This window comes from Ciconia boyciana, chromosome 1, assembly GCF_034638445.1.
Source record: "Ciconia boyciana chromosome 1, ASM3463844v1, whole genome shotgun sequence".
Classification (NCBI taxonomy): Eukaryota; Metazoa; Chordata; class Aves; order Ciconiiformes; family Ciconiidae; genus Ciconia; species Ciconia boyciana.
The window spans coordinates 67,202,966-67,225,749 of record NC_132934.1 but is presented as its reverse complement, the minus strand read 5'-3'; the positions used below and the strand labels follow the sequence as shown (position 1 = coordinate 67,225,749).

The following is a 22,784-nucleotide window of genomic DNA, read 5'->3' as shown; positions in this document are numbered from 1 at the left end:
CAGTTCATTCCTCTAGTGGCACTCTGCTACAGGTGTTGCTGCAGGTGTTACTTTTTAAAATTTTCAACAGAAAACATATTTGGAAAAAAAAAGATGTCTTCTAGACAAAGAGGAAAGCAGGAAAGAATAAGAGAGATGGATACAGAATCCATCTGGTTACAAGAATGAGTCTTTAAAACTGCGATAAGACAGACATTATAGTAATTCCTATTTCAAATGAATTGAATTTAATCTCCAGAATGCTGATTTCATTCTGATGCCTCTGTCAAAGAAACTGGCTAAAGCATCAATAGACATCTATGGCTTGGAGCAGAAATAGGTGTGCAAGTTGGCTTTAAGCCAACCAACATTTCAGAAATATTTCTCTTCCTCAAGGCTTGAATAGAGACAGTCATGCTTATTAAGGTCCTGTAGAAGAAAGATAATGCTGAAACTGTAGATGAAACTATGGCTGACTTAGTAATTTTGCTTCCAGTGCCTGAATTATTCAAAAGGAGAGTGCAATATATATATATGTTAGTGTTTGTGTGTGAAGAATAACTACAAATTTTTTAATACACTTTATTTCTATTTCCCAAGGAGAAGATTAAAGTTTCACAGAAATTAGTTTCATCCCTCAGTTTGCAATAATTCAAAAGTTTATTGCATCACACATTTTGAGAAGGAAAACCAAAATTATTTTCTAGGCTTGTTTTCTGTGAGTGATACTGATAAAGTTAAATCCTCATCCATTACACTATTGTAATTACACAGCAAAGCTATTTAGATTTATACAGATCACGTGGGGAGGAGATTTGACGAAAGCTGCATCATTTAACGTGAAAAATTCTTGGATGTTGCCACAAATGTCCAATGGTCAGACAGTACTGCTATCTGTGAATCATTTCACTACTGGTATACATTTAGCACTCTTCGTTCTTACTGATTAGATGGTCTGTTGTTAACAAACTGAAGCTATTTCACTTCAAAAAGTGACTAAGACCATCCTGAAATGCCTTGCTCTTCCAGTTAACTTTAGGAATCACTGTTGAAAGCAGAACTAAATTGAATTCAGTCTTAAATGCTAAAAAAATCATGAGAAAGGTGGGTTTATTTCAAAATTTGTCTCAGAGATCTAAAGCAAATGAAAAATATAGTTTTTCATAGAGATCAAAGAGGCTGACGGTTAAAAAGGAGTAGGTGACCATAGCAATGGATACCTGAGCACACCTCCAAGAGATTCAACAGTAAATGTGAAATAACTTCCAGGTGTGGGGTTTCCTGAATAGTACCTTTTTAATCAGGTAACAATGGCAAACAACTGAGGGCTTCTCATTTCACAAAATCTGATGTGTCAAGTGTTCAAACTTGCAGGGTTTTTTTCATAATCTTTTGTAATATTTTGCTTAAGTAGATATTACTGTCTATTAAAAATAGTGTTATCTAATTAGTAGACATTCTTATCCCTGGTGACTTAGTAGCTGAACCAGCCCCCAAAATTGTTATTTATGGTCTAACCTGGAGATAATCCCAAACCTTCCCTCCAATTGCTCGTTATCTGCATTAGAATCATACCGCATTGTCATAGACTACTCTGATATTCTAGATACAGGTTCTACTGCTGAATGAGAAGTGTTGGTACTGAGATCCAAGTCCAAATATGTTCAAATTGGGAACAGAAGAATTCAGGCTGTCTGCTTCCAGGATTAGGTCCGGCAAAAGCTTGGATGTGAATCTCTCCCTGTAATTGCAGCCCGGGAATGCAATCACCGGTAGGGTTGGTTCTTGGACTCGTTCCCTAGATTTCTGCCTTGTTTGTTTTCCCAGGTGTGATGAATACGTCACGCAGCTGGATGAGATGCAGAGGCAGCTAGCAGCTGCGGAGGATGAGAAGAAGACCCTAAACTCTCTGTTGCGCATGGCTATCCAGCAAAAACTTGCCCTTACCCAGCGGCTGGAGGATTTAGAGTTTGACCATGAGCAGTCCCGACGCAGCAAAGGCAAGCTTGGAAAGAGCAAGATCGGCAGCCCTAAAGTAAGTGAGGAGGCATCAGCCACCGTGCCAAGCATAGACACTTTCCTCCTGCATAGTCAGGGCCCACAGCAACCAAACTTACTGGTCAGCAGTGGCACTCAGAGGAAAAGGTATGCATGCAGCGATCTTTACAGTACAGTGCAGTGGCCAGACTTTCATTAAAGTCGTTCACTGAATTGTAAATTATATTATAATTCTTTTTTTTTTTTTTTGTACTTTGACTGGGGAGAAGGAGGTGGGGAGAATATGAATCTGAAATTCAAAGCCTGGCAACATGTGGTTCTGATCCACCTACTCACTATGTTATTTCCTCTTCCTTAATGCAGTGTTTTGAACTATATTCTGTCAGTGTCTCAGTGCATCTTCTATGTCTTTAATATTAGTGTGAATGTATTTTCTTTAACAAGTTTTCCTTAAGTTTTCCTTAAGGTTTTCCTTAACGAGCATCTGAAATAAAAAAAGGATTGTGATCTACGAGCATTTCAGCGCTTAACACAAAAGAAAGTGCATCTCTGTTAAGCTCTGGTGCTCGCTTGTTCTTCATCAGTGCAAAATGAATATGGATGTGTTCACTCAGATCAATTTTTCTGCATGGGAGCAAGCAACCTTTTGAAGTGGGATGGCTGCCATTCATAACCTAATGCAAATATTTCACTGTTCAAGCAGTGAGTTCTCATCTTGTCTTGTGACTGCCCTGCCAAAGCTCTGTAGGTGTGGGGATCACCATGGTTCTGGAGATGAAAAGGATGAAAAGGACTCTCTCTTAGAGAAGTCCTAGATAATAATTCCCTTTTCTTGTATGCTCTAGTCACAATGCAAAACCAAGAGAACATTCAGGGAGCCTTGTACATGTCGACTCCAGGATGCTGAGATATAACTCAACCTCCTCTCCTCCTCCCCTAATATAAACCAGGATTTCCAATGCAGGCAAGGTGCCCTGCTGTGGAAATGACATGGGGTGGCAACACTGGTTGGCTTTTACCTGTTAAGCAAATTAACGTGATGTTGTCATTCATGAGGCTTTGAAAGGTAATTAAAGTAAAACTCTTTTGTTTCCATATGTATTTTTCTTGGATCTCCTGCAAGACTATTCTCACCTTCCCTTTGTGATCAGAGCCATCCCAGGACTTCAGGGACCTACCTCCAGAAATTATTAAGAGCCCCCCCTCATCCCGCCTCCACAGAATCATATCTTCTGAGGGGCCCCCCTTCCATGAGTGAATTCATCCATGGGCACCGTCTCAGCAAGGAAAAAAGGTTAACCGTGGCCACACCAGGTAAACATTTTTTCCTTGGGTGCATGTGGTGCTGAGTGCTTAGCAGAGCAGGGGACCCTCTCAGGACTGCAGATGCAATCTAATTTGGGCACCTTCTTGAGACCTGAAAAGCAAAATGTCTCCTCCTGTGTCACCTGTGGCAGGAGATGACATTCTGCCGGCAGCGGCCCAAAGTGGTTGCACATGCAGTGGGGGAAGTCCTGCTGTGGTATAGGTGGGTGCAGTTCCGCTGGCATCCACAGAGGCTGCACCCCTGTGCCTGGGCGGTGCTTAGTCCGGTGGTTGTGTTGGTAGTCCCCGTGGAAGACACAAACCCAACGGGACAGAGGAGTCAGATGTGTGAGGACCAGCGAGGGAGTGACTGGCAGTGTGCACAAGCCTACGCAGCATCCGTCTTCTGCTCACCCTGGAGCATTCAATCAGGTTTTTCTAAAGGGTAATGTTAAACTCACAGAAGGTTTAGTTTATATAAATTGAGTCATGAAGTTTATCTTCGCAGGAAGCTTGTGCTCTTCATTTCCTGCCAAAATGTACTATCTGCTTCGAACAAGGCGTAGAAAGGAAATGCAAACTGGAATGCCATTTCAAAGGTGGTGACATCTTTCTTCTCCTGACAGACAAGATAATAATTACTTTTCTTCTGTGCCTGAGCAGAACTTTTAGCCTTTAAATGTGTACACCCTTGTCTGGTGGTAAATTTTTTCATTCTTTGTTTTGAAATTTGTTATACACAAAAAGCATACGTAGAAAATATAGAAGCTAAAACCCATAAAGCGGTTTCTGCTCAAGTAAATGTTTATTCTGGAAAGCTGAGCAATACCCTATAATAATTATATCTCTCCCTCAGTGCCAGCAATATCACAGCCGCCTTTGAGTAGTGCCATGCAAGTAACACCCACTCAGAGGACAAGTGTAAAACTGCAGAGAGTCTAAACAAGACATTTTCCTAAGGAGTGTTACAGTAAATAAATCAAAGAGCTGGCTCCTGGGGAGGAAAAGGCGGGGAGGGGGCAAGAACCAAAGACTTTAAAATGTATAAAATAAATGGTACTGATCTTTCAGCAGTTCCTTTGTATTCTGTTGGCAATGGAAGACCACATGCTTGTTTTCTACCCCATAGACAGGAATCTGTTTTCTAAACACTGGCAGTGTCTCTTGTATTCTTTCCTCTTCATCCTACAACAGAATAAGGATGATTTTCCTTCTGATGGACACTTACATCTCTTTAAAGAACTGGATTTTGCATTTGCTGTATAGCCAAACTCCCCAGTTTGGAAATGCGAGGATCTAAGCCCCAAAATGGCAATCTTCTAATATACAATTTACAGTACTCTTCTAATTGCAGTTGTACTTCCCATGTACAATTTACAAGAGTGCCAGGCCAAGGAGAACCAGATTTTAATCCAAGGACTGGATGACCTTTGTGTGAAGAACCCTGACTGTATAATAGAAATGCAGTTCAGTGGTTGGAAAAAGTAATGATTTAAAAAAACCCTGTGCTCAACAGATAGGTAAACACAATTTACTGTATTGCAAAATTGTTAGTAAAATATGTGATCTTTGAATTTGGGACTCTGGATCCTGACTGTCTTTGTGCATTGAATTTTTTTTTCACCATTTTCATGGACCAGCATCTGATATCTCATGGAGCATCACAAATGCATGGACCACAGATTGAGAAACATTGACACAGTCTCTAACATTTTCCAGTAACAGAGGCCAAAGGATGAAGCAGCCTGAAAAGTAGAGCTGTCCAGAAAATAATGTTTGTCTGGAGTCTTACCTGGCACTTTAGGTACATCTCTACATATTCAGAGTATAAGGGTCTTGAGACAGTATTACTGATTTATGTTACAATTGTCCTTATGAATCTACAACAGTCCCAGCTTTCTGAATGCATTTGTCAGAATTTTATGCCATTGCATGGCCTTAGTCTCAGCTTGCAAGACTGACAGGTTCAAACCAGAGACCTTTCTGAGCACTCAGATTCCAGTATTAGCAGGGCCCATGTTAGAATCAGGTTGAGGATTAGGTAGGGAATTTTTCAGCATTGTTTTCACCAGTTTCTGGAAGATTTCTTACTGTTCCAAGGAATGATGCACCAAGTAGGATTTTTTTGCCATCTGCCTAATTATGTGTTTCCTGAAAGTAAGGAACAGTGAAGGATATTATTCTGCTGCTTTTATAGGGAATGTTTAAAAGCTTTGTATCAGAAAGAGTTTCTTTTCTCACACGATTTGTGCAGTCAAGCAAGCCAGCAAGAAATGTAGCAACCCACACCTGCTTCTTCATCAGAGTGTTGCAAAAGAGCCGCATCCAAGCTCAAACACTGTGGAGAAGAGTATAGCTTGGCTTGGGGCTGTGTCCTCAGGAGTGGAGGAGCAGTGAAGCCTAAATTAAATGCAATGAGGTGTTGAGGTTTTTTTCTTTTAAATTTTTGAACTATTTCCTTCACATAAATATTTCACCCATGTGATGTGCAGGCTTCCCTATCCTTTCATTAGCTCCCAGTGTTGTGGGGACTGGGAGGCTGTAGCTGGGAATGCATTTGGTGGAGACCAGGAGCCAAAATAACTGAAGTTGGTAGAGGGAGAAACTGGGCAGGCTCCCCTGCCCCATGCTCCCCGTGCAGTAGGCAAGCTGTGCCTGTCTTTCCCTTGCACCTTTTTCTGGACTTGGTGCTTGGCAGAAGAGGCTGCCTTCACCATGCTCTGGCCTCAGCTTTGACTCCTGCTGGCTACCTGGCAGAGGGAAAGCTGGGATTGCTTTTGGCGGCCTTCTTCAGAGGAAGACCCTGGCATGGAGGCTCACTAGTGAAGACCTGCTGAATTAAAGACCTCTCAAGAAAGAGATTGTCATTTTCTACTAGGTTTCCATTTGACTGACATCAGGCTGTGGCAGTATAAATTTATCTGGGCTTTCTAATTGAAGTAAGAGCTCCTAACTGCTGTGGCTAAAAATACCACTCAGTCCATTTCCACAGTATCATGTTTCATTTCCCCTAGGTAGTAATATGCATTTAGCTTTGCTGTGTGTTTCTTCTTTTCTTCTGTTATTTTCTATTATTTTTACACTTTAAAGTCTTTATTCTTCTGACAGACAGAACCAGCCAGTATGTTCTCAACACAGTTCCAGCCCACTTTTGTATGTGGCTGTTTTCATAACTATGTGAAGAAGTTGGGGCATAAAGAAAGCTTAAGACTGGATTTGACAGTGTGTAACACTGTATTAAAAATGACCTTTCCTTTTCAGTTGCATTCAACTCCTTCCAAATTTTCATACACAGGGTCTGAAAACAAAGTCACTAGATGCCTCTTAATATCCCCCAGTCCCAAATATCAAACATGTTTCTCTTGACTTCTTCCAGGAAAGAACAAGACAGAAGTAGTCTGCTGTAGGTGCCCTGATAGCATTATTTTCTCTGTTGGTTATTTTAGCATGGAAATTCTAAAAGTTGAATATAAGTTCTGTAATTCTAGCTTAAAATTAAATCAATTAAGATCCTTGTGTGGATGATGCACCTGAAGAAAAAGGTTTCCCAACAGGCTTATGAGATGGAGAGTAGCTAATGGCTGCAGCGTTCTCCCTTACATAGGGGTGGTTAAAGGGTCAACCACAATCCACCTGAGAGTCTCGCCTTTGTTAAAGTGCCCCCCAAACAGCCTGTGGTAGATGCTCCCTATTGTTTACGCTTGCAGGTGCCACAGGGCAGATTTCCGTATTCAAAATCCCACGCAGGAAAGCACTTTGAATTGTGAAGTATTTCATGTTTCCTAGGAAATCAGATCATAATATCATAATAAACAATCCTTTCCTTTTTAGAGAATTCTGTACAGTCATATATTTTACTTGATTACAATAGAAAAAGGAAAGTAGCCTTAAAATATAACACCTTTCCCTCAAATTCAAAGCCTAGCTGAGGTCAGATGTTTAGTTGACATAACCCAGGCTAGCCCTATGGGTTTCAACAGAACTATGCTAGTTTACTCCAGTCCCCAGTTTTTGTTCTGCAGGGTTTAGATTTTATTGTTCTTCATTGTTACAAGACCATTTCATAAAATGGTGCTTCTAAAACTTGCTTCTAAAAACCGCTGCAAAATCAGGTAATTTTGTAGAGTTGCTCATTTCTGAAAGCACATTAAACCTGAAAGTTTGCTTGCTTTTCAGGTGTCTTTCAAGGCTGATTTACAGAATAACATTTGATTCTCACAAGAAGAGACTAATGTGGAAGATAAAGACAGCACAAGCAATGCCATATAATAGTACAACAACTGCTCAAGCACTAAGCTCACCACCTGTCATATAAAATTGGGAGTACATAGTATATACTCTTAATATAAAAGTCATCCAAGATTAATTTCTGCTGTAGCTCTATGCTTACAGACAAATCACATACGAATAACACTATGATACAAATAACTAGCTTTTGTTTGTTTTCATTCCTACCATAAAATTAATTTACAGAAATTCTATCCTGAGGGAAATTCCTATAGAGAGTTCCTAATAGCATCTCCAAGAGCTAACTTACAGCATCTGTAGGTAGAAACTATTTCTTAAAGCTAACAATGAAAACAATAATGAAAAACCTCAATCACCCAAATATTGAGGTCCTAAGAAGCCTTCCAGTCAAGTCTTTAAGCTGGGACTCAAGGGGAATGGCTTAAGAGTTGTCTTTGTTAATTGCCCTTTACACTGGAAGCGGTTTCATGTGTGAAGAATAGGTTAGAAACCTGGGAATGCATTGATCTGTTTGAGGTAGCACAAACACAATTTAACACAACAAGGAGCAGAGGGTCTACTGAGTAGGGTGGTCATTAGTGTTACAGGGAGTTAGGGGCTTTTGGTAGGCCATGTGAGGTGTTGAGTAACCTCTCCTGGCACAAGGGATGAGGAATATGCTCTACTGCTATTTTACTTTTTTTCTTTCTGGATTTTGAGCTTTTTCTAAGTAAGTGCCTTGTTTAGGATATGATTTTCAGAAATATTTTGTAAAAGCGTATTCTCTGTGTAATCAGAAGCTCATGTTCCTTCTTACATATTTTTCATAAAATAATGTTAAAGTGGAATTTATCATGTGGGGCAAGATTCTTGGCTTTGGCTCCTGCTTTTTGCTTCTTCACGTTGTTTAGGCAGTGTGAAGATATGGGAAGGCATCTTCAAAAGGAATATTATGGGTAGAAGCTCTTGGTAGGAAATGAAGCTGTCTTTACTCCCCTCTTTTGGATGAAGGGGTTGGGAAAATGACCGAGGGAGGCTCAGGCTGACACTACTGTCCACAGTGGAGGCTTTCTGCAGAGATGAGCCTACGCAACGTACAGCATTGGAAAGGTAGGGGGAATAAATTTTTGATAGCAGGTTTGTGTCTTCTTTCATTGTGTGGTGAAAAGCGTTTAAGTTCAAGGTCTTCAGCTGTGCACGTTTTTTGTTTGTTTAGGAATATTTTGCCAAAAATAGCTCCAGCTTTGCTTTTGAGCTTAAGTACCAATGTCAGAAAGCTCCTCACAGGTTTCTAAACCTTGCTGTTATAGGCATTACTTCAGTACCTCAACTTTGCTTTTTTTATGGACTTCTCAATTTTGAAACCGCAGGACTGTTAGAAATCTGAACATGGAGGAAAGCACAGCTTCTTTTAAAAATGATTGTGGAAGAAGTCCTTTGAGGAACACTATCAGCTCAGACCTGAATTTTGCCAGGAGGGTGCTCTGTAGATCTTTATGATTGCTCAGGTCACCCAGTGAACAGTTTTAAATATTTCTTACTTCTCGTTTGTGAAGGAATTTTATAGATTAATGAAAAGGAAAATCAAGATGACTAGGATCTAGATACTTCTTTCTATGCTGATTTTGTGTTAAAAGAACTTTATTCTGAATTCTAGTTCATGACCAGTATGGATTTATCTGTACCTTAAGTGAAAGAGTTTATTCTTGAAAAGCAAGGTAGGTGGTTAACTGAGCCACCACTACTAAATAAGATATGCAGCCATATAATATTTAACTAGTCAGGCTAGTCTGCTAGTCTGCTCTGATTGTTCAGTCAGGTAAGTTTGATTTGCTTCATCCAAGCAATGCGAAGCAGCTGGAGCATGAAAGTTCTTCAGAACCATTATTTTTTTAAAAAACCCACAACTGTATTCTGACAATGCAAATTTACAGTCCGAATGCAAATTGCCCTTTGCCTAATTAGAGATCTGTGGATGATTCTTCCGAGTCCTCGGCTATGAATATGTTGTATTTTTATCTGCTGAGAATGTACTTGTGTTGATGGTGATCCTGTACCTGCAAGATGTCTCTGAGCTTGTGTAATCAGGCAGGCTACTGGCTATCACAAGACTCATGTGATATTCTGTCTCTGCTCTCCATGAAAAATGGATTTTATGTGTTTTTAGCAGGGTCTTTTGAAATCAAGTGTAGGCTTTTTTACCTGAACGTGCTGCTCTTCACAAAAAGGATAATTCAGTCGTTAACAACTTATTATCTGTGTTCACTTTTTGTTCTGCATTGTTCTATTTTTCTGTGGGTTTTGTAAACATGCCATATTTGTGTATATATGTGTTCATTGTTTAATGAGCGGTATTAGTGCATATATACAGATATATGTATATATCTTCCTGCTCTCGGGGCCATGTCCTGCATCTGATATGCTCATTTAACTAAGCTTAATGAGCATTACATATTTATGCCATTTCAAGCATGGTACATTGTCCTTGTGGAGGCCATTTTGAATTTGAAGAACAGTATCCTTGCCAAGGACATTAGTTGGCTGTAACTGATGAAGAAGTCAGCTGGCTAAATGTACTTTTACCTCTTGGTGCCACTGTGAACAGGACCTTTTCGCTCTATGCTTTTCCTCTCTTGCGTTTAGCTTCCCAGTTATCACTGATGAGACCAAACCACACATTTCATGCTGATCAATATAATTTAGCTACTTCAATATTATTTAGCTATTATGGCATGAATTCACTGCAGTTCTACAAGTTTCATTTAATTTCTAGTCTGTATTTTTCACTATATAAAGAAAGCATTTCCAAAATAAAACCTCTTTTTAATAGAAGCCCCAATCTGTTTGTTAAAACATTAAAAAACAAAAAAAAAGATTGCAGTGAATCCATGCCTTACTGTTGTATATTTTCATTAAAAGGCTATTGACAGTTTTTCTCTCTGTATCTAAGTTATTACATCATTGCTGGATGGAATGGTTAATATTAGCATCATTTGTTGAAATTCTCCAGTAAAATATTATTAGACTTCTGGTTGTTTCTAACTAAACAGGTATGCAGGTGACACATCGTATCTTTAAGGTGTGTTACCAGTTATTTGTTGCTTTCTATGAAAATTTTGGGCTTTGGAATCCAGTCTTATCAATTAACTAAAACAGCTATTGAAATATCTGGACAATGTTGGTAACAAAAGCCATCTGTCTTTATCTTCTTTTACGACAAGGTTTAATGTGGTTTCATGACTTACTGATTTTTACCATCAAATATACAGGAATATTCAATATTGTGCTTCTCATCTCATAAAATAGGCAAAGCTGAAGTGAGTCTCTGTCTAAATTAGACATGCTGATATTTTAGCTCTCTAACAGAGCAGTTCCTTGGGATGTTGTGATGTATGGAGTAAGCTCACCAGCAATTCTTTAATCAAGACTAGTATCCCTAATTGTAAGTATCTACCTGTCTGCATTTTTTAGGGCTATGAAAGCTTATCTTACGTTGTTTCTTCCAAAGCCTACTAAAGTTACCGTTCCCACTGACTTCAAGTTTTGGATCAGGCCCTTCTTTACCCGTAAAATAGTGCAAGTATTTTTGGTTTGGACATATTTGGGGCCATCTGAAATGTATCCTAGACACTTAGGTTTCCATGAAAGATGGGTAACCAACAAGACAGAAATGTGATGATTTCTGTATTTTTAAGACCTTTCTTTTCCTCTTCTGAAATGTTTAAAATGTGTGTGTCTTTTAGTGAGTAAGTATTTCATGAAACATCAGACCTTTCTAAATGTGCTTTATATGAACTGTGTATAAAAGGAACTGAATATGTATTTTCAGCTTCTACCATTTCCATTTCTGCTATTTTACTAACCCATTATTTAGCTTCTCAGTAGATTTAATGAGGAATTATTTAAAGCATTCACAGAAACCATTTGAGAAATAACATAAATACATCATGATATAGAAAATGTGAAAAAGCCTACAGAGCTGACAAGAAACCTCTTAATGTTCTTAGGGTGTAATTGGAGAGAAATGCATTTCACTAATTTTGCTAATGACTAGGTATTATTTCTTTTTTAAAAATTGTTCTTAATATGAGCTACAGCAACGGGCAAGGCTGGGATATAGCTTTATCACTGTACTGTGGGCTTACAGTACCACTGAAGCACATGGACTGATGGGGAAACAGCTCTCTAGGTTGGGGGTAATTCAGGTCTAAAAAGAAAGTAGAAATCAAGTTATGCAAAATAAGGAAATAAGGGGGAAAACCACTGCATGTAGCATAGCTGTTGCATAATGAAAGAACTCACTAGGGCACAGCCAAGAAACTTGATGTGTTCTGGAAAACCACTGAATCAGTGACCTACTAAATCGTGTCTGTCAGGTAGTGCGTGAAGTTGTTAGTGATGCTCCATGAGTTGGTTTGTGGAAGACGCAAAGACAGCGTTTCTCTAAATGCTATAAGAAAATAGCAAGTAAATACCCTACCTGTTCCAATAAGCTCAATCACCTGCTCTTACTCCTGAGAAGCATTTAGCAGAAGTCCCTCTGTTATGTTTACTCTGTCTGACCTTGTCCTGAAGGTAGAGATCTGAGAGGAGGAGGAGCAGAAGGAGGCCTGTCAGAAGTTTGGGAGTGTAGAAACAGTGGGACATTCCTGGGCCACCTTTGCAAAAAAAAGAGTGGACATGTGGAGATGGCAGGAGATGAGGATTTTAGATGCGTCCTACTGCTGGCCTATTGCATCGTAGTGCAATATGTAGATATTGCTGATGCCTTCAGCTCTGTGTGTGAATGGGAGTTCAGCAGCATGCTCAAGTCTCTTAACCTTTATTCTTCAAATAATTTTTGAGAAGACTAAGAAATAAGTAGGGGAAGAATTCATTGTTGTTGAAACATCTGCAACCAACAGTAATCTAAGACACCAAGTTTCTTGGAATAGCAAGCTTAAGGTATGAGTTACCTGGGTATTTGCAAGACTTCACATAAAAATTTCATATTTTTAAGATCAGCTTTTCTGTGAAGTAAGCCAAAACTGATACTTGGTTGATAAATTTGTCTATCTCCAATCAACAATCCATTATTCAGTTTAATAGGAGCAGAGGTAAAACTCAGACAGTGGGAAAACCCAGAGAATCTGGATACTGGAAAATGTCTGTGCAGGAGCTAACTTGCACCTGGTGAAGTTTATTAGGCTGTCTGCATGCTAGCTGTGCCAGAACAGGGCTGGCTCTCACAGAGCTGTGCAATGGCTCTGTACCATAGCTGAGTCCCTTGGCACTGCTCCTTTTGCTCCCAAGCCAGGACAACCCAAGTCAATCCTGCTTTGAGAGAGCTGGGGTTAATAAGGCCAGCCAGGCTCCATGTGGGTGCTCCACCATAGTCCTCTCCTTCCAGGGACAGCCTGCAGAAATGCAGAGCTGCACCCGGTTTGCAGCTGGCAGACTGACCAGCTGGGGCTGTGCATAGGGCAGGGGTGACTGCGTTATTTCCAGACCCAAACTGACCCCGGAAGCAGGAGAAGGGAGAGACTCTTCTAATCTTTGACCTGTACCATTGTTCATGCTTTTTTCCTAAGGTAAGCCACAGCTGTCCTCTCACCAGCTGTTCTTTGCGATAACCATTACCACTTAAAGTTCCTCTTGGCCTTGAGGAAGGTCAAAGTTTTCTTGGCATCCATTAGAAAAACAGAGATAAATTATAAGTGAAACCAACTAGTCAAATAATAGTATAAACTTATGTCCCCATCTCCCCTGGACATAAACAGTTTTGGGACTTTTCTCATCCTGTCAGATTACAGTTTGAAAGCATCTCTACAGATCTCAACTCAGCAGGTGGGCGAGTGTTTTAGTAACCTCTGCCCTGTTCTTCTTCACATCTCACATTTGTCTTTTGGATTTGGAAATTTTCCTTCTTCCCCACCTTTGAGTAAAGAGCATTGATTTATTGTCTTTGTAGGACTTGCTGTGTGATGCAACGTGTTTCTGCCTCTGCACAATGAGAAGACTACTGATTTGTTCTTTGCCCAATACTTTTGACTCATGCTAACCATTCATTCTTTCCCATTAAATTGACATCTTGGGGAAGAAAACAATTCATTACCATATAAATGGAGACAGCTTCTCTTTTCAAGTAAATTGTCAATAACATCTTCATAGACATGTTATCAAATTCCTCAAACTTTATGGAGCAAGTTCAGTTGACATTGGGTAGCATGACACAAAGTGAGATCACTTGAAAACTTTTAGCTAGGAAAGAAGGACTTTCTGTTGGCCTGGAGTGGTCAATGGGATGCTAAGGAGAGTTTGTTTTAAAAGACTGAAAAAGTCTCAATCTCTCAGTTTGTCATAAGCATTTATTGAGAGCTTTTCTTTTATTGGGAACAGATTTTTCCCAATGTTTTTCTTATCAGAAATACGAAATATTTAACAGTACCTGTAAGAAATGTTTGATTGGTTTGTTGTTTGACTCTCAGTTTTACCCTTTCAGATAAGAGAAAAAAGCTCTTGATTAACTGAACTAGACACAGTTAAAAGTATGTTATATGTCAGTTACTGATTCACAGCATCCCCAATGCTTATCTTGGGATTCTTACTAGTCTTGGTCTTCAACAGCACTGTGTAGAGATTAGTAATTTACTGAGTGTCAAAATGTGCTGAAATGTTCCATTGCAGTATGCTGGGTCCTGAGCAGGTGAGACTGAAAATGCTTGCACGTAGGATTTTCGCTGAGGACATTGCTGATATCAACAGAAGGCATGCCCATCTCCTGGACGCTAATAACCCAGTTAAGCAGGCCTGGGTTGATTGGAGTCGCACAGTTCACAGACTGGAGGGCAGAGCACACCTTGTGACATGAGGGAAATGCGTTGTTTTTGTGGCCGAGCCGAAGGGAAGTACAGGAAAATACTTTTTGGTGAGATTTGCTCTCGGCAGATAATTTATAGCAGCGCATTCAGTCCTCATATGAGCAGATGTAGCTTCTCTGAGCTTGGCATTTTTAATGCTCTTACATCAGGAGCTGATTAGCCCCATTAGGACTGGGCATTAGATTCCAAAGGAAAATCAGCACTGGCTAATCTGTGAGAGGAAACCTCTGAGCCCTTTACACCACCATTGCCAGCAAATGGCTAAAATGTTAAGAACTGGAAAATCGGAACAGGCCTAATGTATAGCATGAGTCAAGCCTCAGAGCTCCAACAGATGCAGTGGTGTATGTTGTCTGATACTGCCACAGACTCTGTACAGACTCAAATCCTGCTGAATTCAGTGAAAACTGACGTGTACAATAGCTCCTCTTTGCCTTTTGTGGGTGAAATGGTCACTGAACTGCATTTGTTATAGGTTATAGGTTCATAGAATTGTTAAAGGGCTCTTAAGAGCTCAGCCAGCCCACCCCCTGCCCCTAGTAGTTTATTTCTTCACAGCAGCTGGAGATGATGGAGAAGTAAGATAGTCTGTATTTAATAACTTTATTAATAATTTTGTTGGTCATGTTCTCTGAAGACACACCAGAAAGTGTAATCTGTGTCTGGTTCCCAAGTGTCTTCTACACAAATAGCAAACTTTCACTATGTAGCTTGACTGACACTCCCTGAGATTTGAAAAATACTGCGAACAGGCCTCTTCCAATGTAACTTTTAATTTTCTTTTACTTGTTTTTGTTTTTTAGTAAAAGAGAGCGTGTCTTTCTTTCCTTGTCTTTATGGTATGTGACATTGACCACAGAATCAGTAAAGGCATCTTTGAAACTTTTAACCTTCAACAGAGTATTTCAGAAACAAATTTGATACAGGCAGGAGTCCTTAATAGAAGGGAAGAACTGAATGCTGGCTTCTAATTTTCACCTTTAAAATTACTTCTTGTTACATTGTGTTTATGACTGGCATGGCATTAGAGAATAAGGTTATAAACCCTCCAAAATACTTAAAAGGATTAAATATATAAGGAATAAAGTTAGCTCTGGCACAGCTACTTGGACATAAGTAGATAAGAGCTCCTTTGAATTTGAAATGCGTATATGTAAGCCATATGCATTCTGCTTAGCTCTTTCCTAGCATAATCCTCAAAAACTTCTCTCCTGGAGGATGTAGGAGGACGATTCAGCCATTTTAAGTCATGTGGATCACCAGATATGGTACTGATGTAAGTGAGTGTGAGCCAGATTGTGTGAGCATTGCTGACACCAGGCAGAACTGTTGTTTCATGTGAAACAACAGTCGAGGGAGTTTGCTCACATTGAATAGTTATTATCCAGGTTGCATAATGCTTGCAGAATCTGGCTCTCTATTCATGCATTCTGCCAAATCTAGCAGATGAAGAGGCATCATAAAGTATTTGCAGGATGTTCGAGATATTAGAATAGGATCATAAATCGGGCATTTGCGTTGTTCTGGCAAAGCCTGTCAGAACAATTTCTTCTGTATTTATGAAACCTGTCTGCACCTTTTCATCACACAGCATTCTGTTCTGTATTCCTTTTCTTACTGACTACCTTCTATAAGCTGCCAGGGATGACTTTGCTTTGGACTTCTGCAAACTAGTTTGTTTAGAACAAGACATTGATTTTTGTTTTTTTACAATCATTTCCTGTCTGCAGTTAGCCTGCTCTGTCTGTCTCCCCAGGCACCTTTTCTTTTAATTGAGCTTTGTGCTGAAATGACAGACCCTTCTGTTCACGGCTCAAAACATTGCAAACTCTTGCACTCCTCTGCTAAAAGACATACTGAGGACTGTAGTGACCATCCTGGCATATGAAAGAATGGCACAGTATCCTTTCTTACTCCATTTCTGCTTCCTGACACAATGGCGTCAGCACTAACTGTGCAGGTATTTTTCTCATGTAGATACCTGTGCACTTGAAAATAGGGCCCAAACCCTCTCATCTTGGCTGAAGCAGTAAGAAACTAGTCATCTGGGTACACTTGCTTCCACCCACTGGAGGTCAGCACAGCTCTTCATAGGAAGTAGGGAGAAACACTCTGGGCTTGTATGAAAAGGAAACGTTAGGATACTGCATATGATGCTCAGTGTTGCTAGGAAGGTGTGTTGCTCTGCATTGTACCTGATGTCACCTGAAGACTCTTGACAGCAAATTACTTACACGTTCTTCCACTTGATTGGGACAAAGAATAGAAGTGGGTTTTGGAAAACATCCACATTGTAAAGAGAAATGATTAATGGTCTTGAGCTTTAAGTAGCAGCCAACTGAAAAAAAAAAAAAAATCAAATTCTTTACAAGTACATGAAGTCTAGTCATCTCATTTTTAAGGTTTGGGGGAAAGTAACTCCTTTCCACTGAAGAGTCAGGTTGAGAATCAAGTTGAAGCAGAGGGGATGACAGATCTCCAAACCCTGCTGGAGACAAAAAGTAATATCCAGTAGTTTTCCAGATGGTCAGAATTTCACCCATAGATTTTAATGTTTGAAAGGAGCCTGATGACTCTGTTGTCTGACAATCTGAATCACACGGGCTGTGGAATGAAAGGCCAGACCGCTGCAGGGAAAATTGGCAAATCTTGAGATCTGGAAATCTTGGTAGAAACTAGTGAGGTAGAAAGCAGGGTTGTCTTGTTCAACTACTTTTCTTAAGTCCCACAAGTATTACTGAGTTTAAAGCTGTTTTCATATACCAAATGTCACAGTAAAATCATAGCAACAAAGGATTATTTGGCTTTACAGTTATTTAATAAATTAAGAACTAGAGTACAGCTTTGCAAGTGATTAATTAATGTGGAAAGTGCTTTGGCAGAGAACTGATAAAATAATCTAGACAGAACAGTGAAAACCATCTGTATCAATTTCTCCCTTTTCCCTACAACAAACAGTCTCATAAGCACTATTTAGAAGTTGCAAAGACTTTCTTGCAAGCTTTTTCTCAAAGACCATAATGAGATGGCATCTGTAGATGTTGTTATATGGATGTAAGTTCTCTGGAGAAATTTTGAGTAGCTTTATTGACACTCTTTATATTAGATGCAAGCAAAACAACTTCTTCACCAGCAGAAGAACAATGAGTACAAAGGTTTAAACCCAGATCCTGAATATGGCCCACTATTGCTGTCTGTTTAAACAAAAATTTGCCAATGCTAAGGGAAGACAAACAAAAATGTCTTCACTGCTTCTTGTGAAAAGAAAAAAGGCAACAACTAATGCTGTTACTATCAGAAAAAAAGGTGTTTCTGTCAGATAAGGAACCAAGAACACATTCCTCACTAAATCTCTCCATCAAATGCGTACCCTGTGTATTACTGTTACTAACCCCTTGCTCTGTAATCTCTCTGTATATATGTCTAATTTATCAGTTTCTTGTAGATTGTCAGCAGCCTGCTGCCTCCATACCGCCACACGGCTCACAACTAGCCAGGGGGCCAGATTGCCAGACTGTCAGGTAAACTTAACTAACTCTTTTCTCTTTGCATATAGCTGCATGCACATCTGCAACCCCCCTCCTCTTCCTTATACAAAAGCTCTTCACTGCAATTCTCCACTAACAGTAAACTTTTAACAACTTGAGGAACAGTGATAATTTCTGCAGTTGACAGGACAAACATGAATCACAGCATTCACACACTTACAAAAATATGGAAAAGAATGCAAAGTTGGATCTTGCAGTCCTCATTCGGTCTTTTTATGCCAACAGTTCCTCAGTGATGCCAAAATGGTAATGATTTTATTTTGTTGCTAGATAAATTTACATAAATGGGGGACTTCTAATTTTAGGGGTAGGTGTAGGCTTCTCTTTTTGTAAGGCAGTATTTTAAAGGCACTTGTGAGATTTTAGCAGACACTTCTGAGAAAGCTCTCCCTGACGTGGAAACTCAGTCCCACTGCAGTCAGATCTTAATCTTGTTAAAAGTAAACTCCTGGTGTCCTTGCTCGTAGGTGGTGCAAAGGCCAAATCATGCTTCTGAGACAGCTGAGTTAATCGAGGCACAAAAACCAACCTAAGCAAAAAGAGATTGCAATACTTTTCTTAACAGTTCCCGGTATATTCTGGGCATACATTCACTTATGACTATACTCCCTCATTTGAAACAGGTTACATTATTTTTAGACCTTAGCCTGCTCTGTAGTGACCAAGCTGATCTATAGCGCTACATATAATGCAGCTATTTCCCATGCAGTGCTAAACTTCACGTGCGTGGAAGTCTGCAGTGATGCCCACTGGGGAATGGCTGTGGTACAGCTTTCAGACTCCACGTCTGGCACTGCTGAGCACTAATTCTGCGAGTCACAGGGGGTCTCTCGGTGGCCTTGGAGCAGCCGCTTCATTTGTGCCTCTCTCTTATTGCCTATGAAGTGGAAGTATTATTAACTTCCTTACTATATAAAGGTACTTCAAAAATTTGCCTGGGAAGTTGGTGAAAGTTGGTTATAACTATTAAGTACCATTTACTGGTTTGCAGTTTGGAGTTTTACAGCACACTGAAAAAAGTTACTAGTTCCATTTAAAAGCCTTAAAATCCCTGTGAAGTGGTTTGTGCTATAGTCTAGATGTTACAACAATTTGAGGATATCATTAGGTGGTTTGGTTATACAGAGGTTTAATGTCAACAAGTCTTATTTTAACCCTATTTAATTTACCATCACAAAACCAAAGCCTATTCTGTTCCTTCCAGAGCTACTCCCCTGGTGGAGAACATGCTCTAACACCATCCCTCTCTAAATGCTAACAAACAATTGCTCCTGCAATTTTAAATATTCTTCTCAGAATGGCAGACCTACCTGATCTGCTACTGCTATACGTTTGCCTGCAAGCATTGCCTTGTTCTGCAAACAAACCTACAGAAAGGGATAAGGTCCAAAGGAGTGTCTCAGGGTTTTCTGGTTTGTCCCTGAATTATTCCTCAGTGAGGAAGACCTCATTAGCTACAACCAGAACTGGAAGTGTTTTCTTGCCATGTTTCCAAATCAAAACCCAATCCAAATCAAACCAATACAGGAAACGATGATAATTAAAAATATGGTTAATATTTTCAAAAATTCAGATCAGTCATCCCACAAACAACACAAGCCTGTATAGTTAGCTAACTGTTGACTTTCAAATGACTATTGGTTTTTACAGCTGGATTGATATTCTTCTGGTGAAGTGAAAACAACACACTATTTTTGATACATGAACACTGTTGCCTTGCTTGTCCCTGCCACATAGCTGCACAGTCTTGTAAAGCAAGTGAAGCGTAACAACAGATTTAAAGCAAGTCAGCATGATGGCATAAGTTGTAGAGTGCTTTAAATAAAGTAATTGAAATCTGGAATAAAATTTGAAAGCATTTAAAGAACCAGTTAGATTTACTGAGGTTCAGATTTTCTAAATCCAGCAGAGGAGGAAGACAGGAGCTTGTACTGCCCTTCCTCATCCTCTGATAGTCCCTCCTGGTATGGCACACATGCTTTCAATCATGTGATGATTGAAATCTGCCTCTGATGAGGCAGATTAAAGCTGTGCCAGCCCTGAAGTCACCCATTTTAAGAAAGAGGTATGCTTGGTTTTTAAGTCTCTAACATTACTCTTGCAGTAATGTGATCTCTCAGTGGCATTTCACCCAGGATTAAACAATAGCTTGTTAAGACTTTTAATTCACACAGATGTTTTCTGCATCCTTCAATATGTCTAATCATGTTCAAACAACTTAATACGCCTGACCATAACACAGATAGATTCACTCTGAACTTTAACATCAAATACAGAGAGTTTTCCCTCATCCACTATCTATACTGAATTTTAAGTGGGACTTGTGTAACTCTGGATTTTCTAGTAATTGTGATTCCAGTGCATAGGTTTTGGTGAACCTCCCTGGATAAGCTATGAACAGATTCAAGCCAAATGAAACTCCAGGACACATCTAGTCAATTTATTTTAGCTATACATCTGTCTGTCTTTTTGCTTAAGTCTGCATATTTCAACTGGAACCGGATCTGGAGAATCTGTGAGAACTTTTCTTAAGAGATTTTTCTAAGTAAACTGATGCAACAATGCATGAAAGTCTCGCTCTGCCTTCCATGCGTCACCTCAATTTGTAGGTCCAGGAGTATGGGGCAAGCAACCAAATCTAGGCCTACCCTGAAAATTACTGGATGATGTTCACCCTTCCTAGCAACCTGTCTGATGGACTAGACTAAAATATTGGACAAGACTTAAATATTGCCATCATCCAATATTAAAAAGAGGGTCTGTCTCTGGATCATATTCATGTTTCTGTTGAATGCAGTGAAAACCTCATTTTCATTATCAGAGGCCAAACTCTAGACCCCAGTTATCTATTAATAAAAACAAACCCCAAAAACCTGATACTGCAAATGAAATTGTTAATTTTTAATAAGAAATAATGCTTTTATTTCATATAAAATAGGAAATAAATTAAAAATAAGGTAAAATATTACTGCATGCAAAATGGTTGCATTCTGAAAATATCACTGGTCTGTTTATATTTTCCATTGCTGATTTGTTACAGTTACAATCAATGCCAGACAATATTGCATGCGAATGGCATCTTTAAGACAGAGAACAGAGTACTTACTAACGCTGAAGGGCTTTGCATGCTATTTTCCAATTGATTTTAGAAATACACGATTAGCATTTTGAGTGCTGGGGAAAAAAAGCGCTGCTTAAAAACAGACAATAATACTAACACAAAAAATGACACAGACCTTATTCATCAACTGAATTAATAGATCCCCAAATGATACCAGCCTTTAAAGCGAGGTTTACAAAAATGTCTATTAAACCCAAATGTTTTAAAAGCTGCACATATCCCATGGGGGGAATGTAACAATGTTCTTCCTTGTTCTCAGTTAATAGTCAACAGCTTCAGGTTCTTCCATGTCTCTCTATTGCTTCGTGTCATTAATCTCACCTGCCATCCTCTACTGCACGTGACTGTCAATATGCCTGATGGCTCAGCTCCAGGACCTGCTGCCACGATCACCTATACCGCCATAAAAAGCACACTGCATGCCATGTGTCACTTGCCGATTCTGATGTAATTTTTGTTTATATGCTGCTACAGTAATCTGCATTAATGAACTGGATGTATTGTGTTTCTGGAGAGGATGGTATAAGAGTAGAGTGGTAGGATAAGATTCAAATCTACTGGGACTGCAAGTGATTGGTGTATATATGTTGCTGCAAAGGTGCTTGATAGCCTTGTAATTGTTTTTCTCTAACTAATGTCCCTAATATTTAGTATTGGTTGAAAGGGGAATGGTGAGACAAATTTCTATATTTCTTCTGTGCATAGAAGTGTGCTTGCATTTCAAAGTGAGAAGCAACACAATTACCATGAAAAGAAAACGAATGTAATTCTAAGCACAGTGCTTCCTAATCTGAGTTCAGTCTGGGATAATTTGTATTACAGTATTTGCAGTCAGGGCTGACTTGATACCGAAGGTCATGCCAAAACATTATGATGGTTGTGCATGTTTGCGTAGAGGAGAATCTCATGTGTCTCAAAGAGGTCCTGTTCTAGGCCTTTGCTGTACATAACTAGTCTTAACTATGACCATTTCCTCACCAGTCCTCTCCGTCAGAGCACAAACATCTTGTGTTGCTTATTTTTAAAGTTGGGAAGGAAGCCCTAAAAGACAAACACATCTCTGCTCATGAGCAAGGAAAATGTCTGTCGAGTTTCTGTTCCCTTCTGACAATTGCAGAAGTCCTCTGAAAAAATAAATGGGGCAGCAAGGGAGGAGAGTAAGGCAGTCTTTGCAGGGTAGCATGACCACCTCCTTGTTTGTCTTTCCCAAATGTGATGTTAAAGTACTAATTCGCTTTTATTTCTCTGAAGGACTTAAGACTAGTGCTTCTCTTAAGCCTATCTTGAAAACTTAGGAGGTGCTGAAGGCAGGAGCTGGCTCTTGATGAGTGGATAAGTTTGAAAGTAAATGCAGACCTTTTGGGTCCATCTGCAGTCACTCCTGACACAGACTCATTCGAGTGGAAAGATCTCACTCGAATCCCTCTTTAGATGCTGTGTCTGCATCTGTATGTGGCAGAATATGGCAGAAGAAAAGGATAGTTACAGCCATGGAAAGAATTACTTAGAGAAGACAGGTTTGGGTGTTTTCTCAGAGTGTTTGATTAAACAAGTCCAACTACTAAGCTTCAAGAAAATATTTTAGATTAAATATTTATGCCTAGGTGCTTAGGGTTAGACTAAATCTAGTGTAAACTGAGTCATAGTCTGTAACACTAAACACTTTGGGACTGACCTACTCAGCTGAGCACAAAGCAAAGCTTGTGAGGTCCTGAGTTTCTAAACCAGGACACCCACTCTCACCAG

General features: G+C 39.6%; 1 protein-coding gene across 11 annotated transcripts in view; it reads left to right on the top strand.

The window, feature by feature from the left end:
• BICD1 (BICD cargo adaptor 1) overlaps positions 1-22,784 on the top strand; it is a 274,792-nt gene that overhangs the window by 159,031 nt on the left and 92,977 nt on the right. For 2 of the 11 annotated variants that reach the window (XM_072872422.1, XM_072872418.1), the window contains exons 7-9: positions 1,807-2,124; positions 3,101-3,291; positions 17,815-17,890. In XM_072872422.1, the coding sequence (XP_072728523.1) occupies positions 1,807-2,124; positions 3,101-3,291; positions 17,815-17,890 (585 nt within the window). Of the gene's footprint in view, positions 1-1,806; positions 2,125-3,100; positions 3,292-3,790; positions 4,088-17,814; positions 17,891-22,784 lie in introns of those variants that run through there. The other 9 variants (XM_072872449.1, XM_072872441.1, XM_072872473.1 and 6 more) reach the window with 7 other exon arrangements.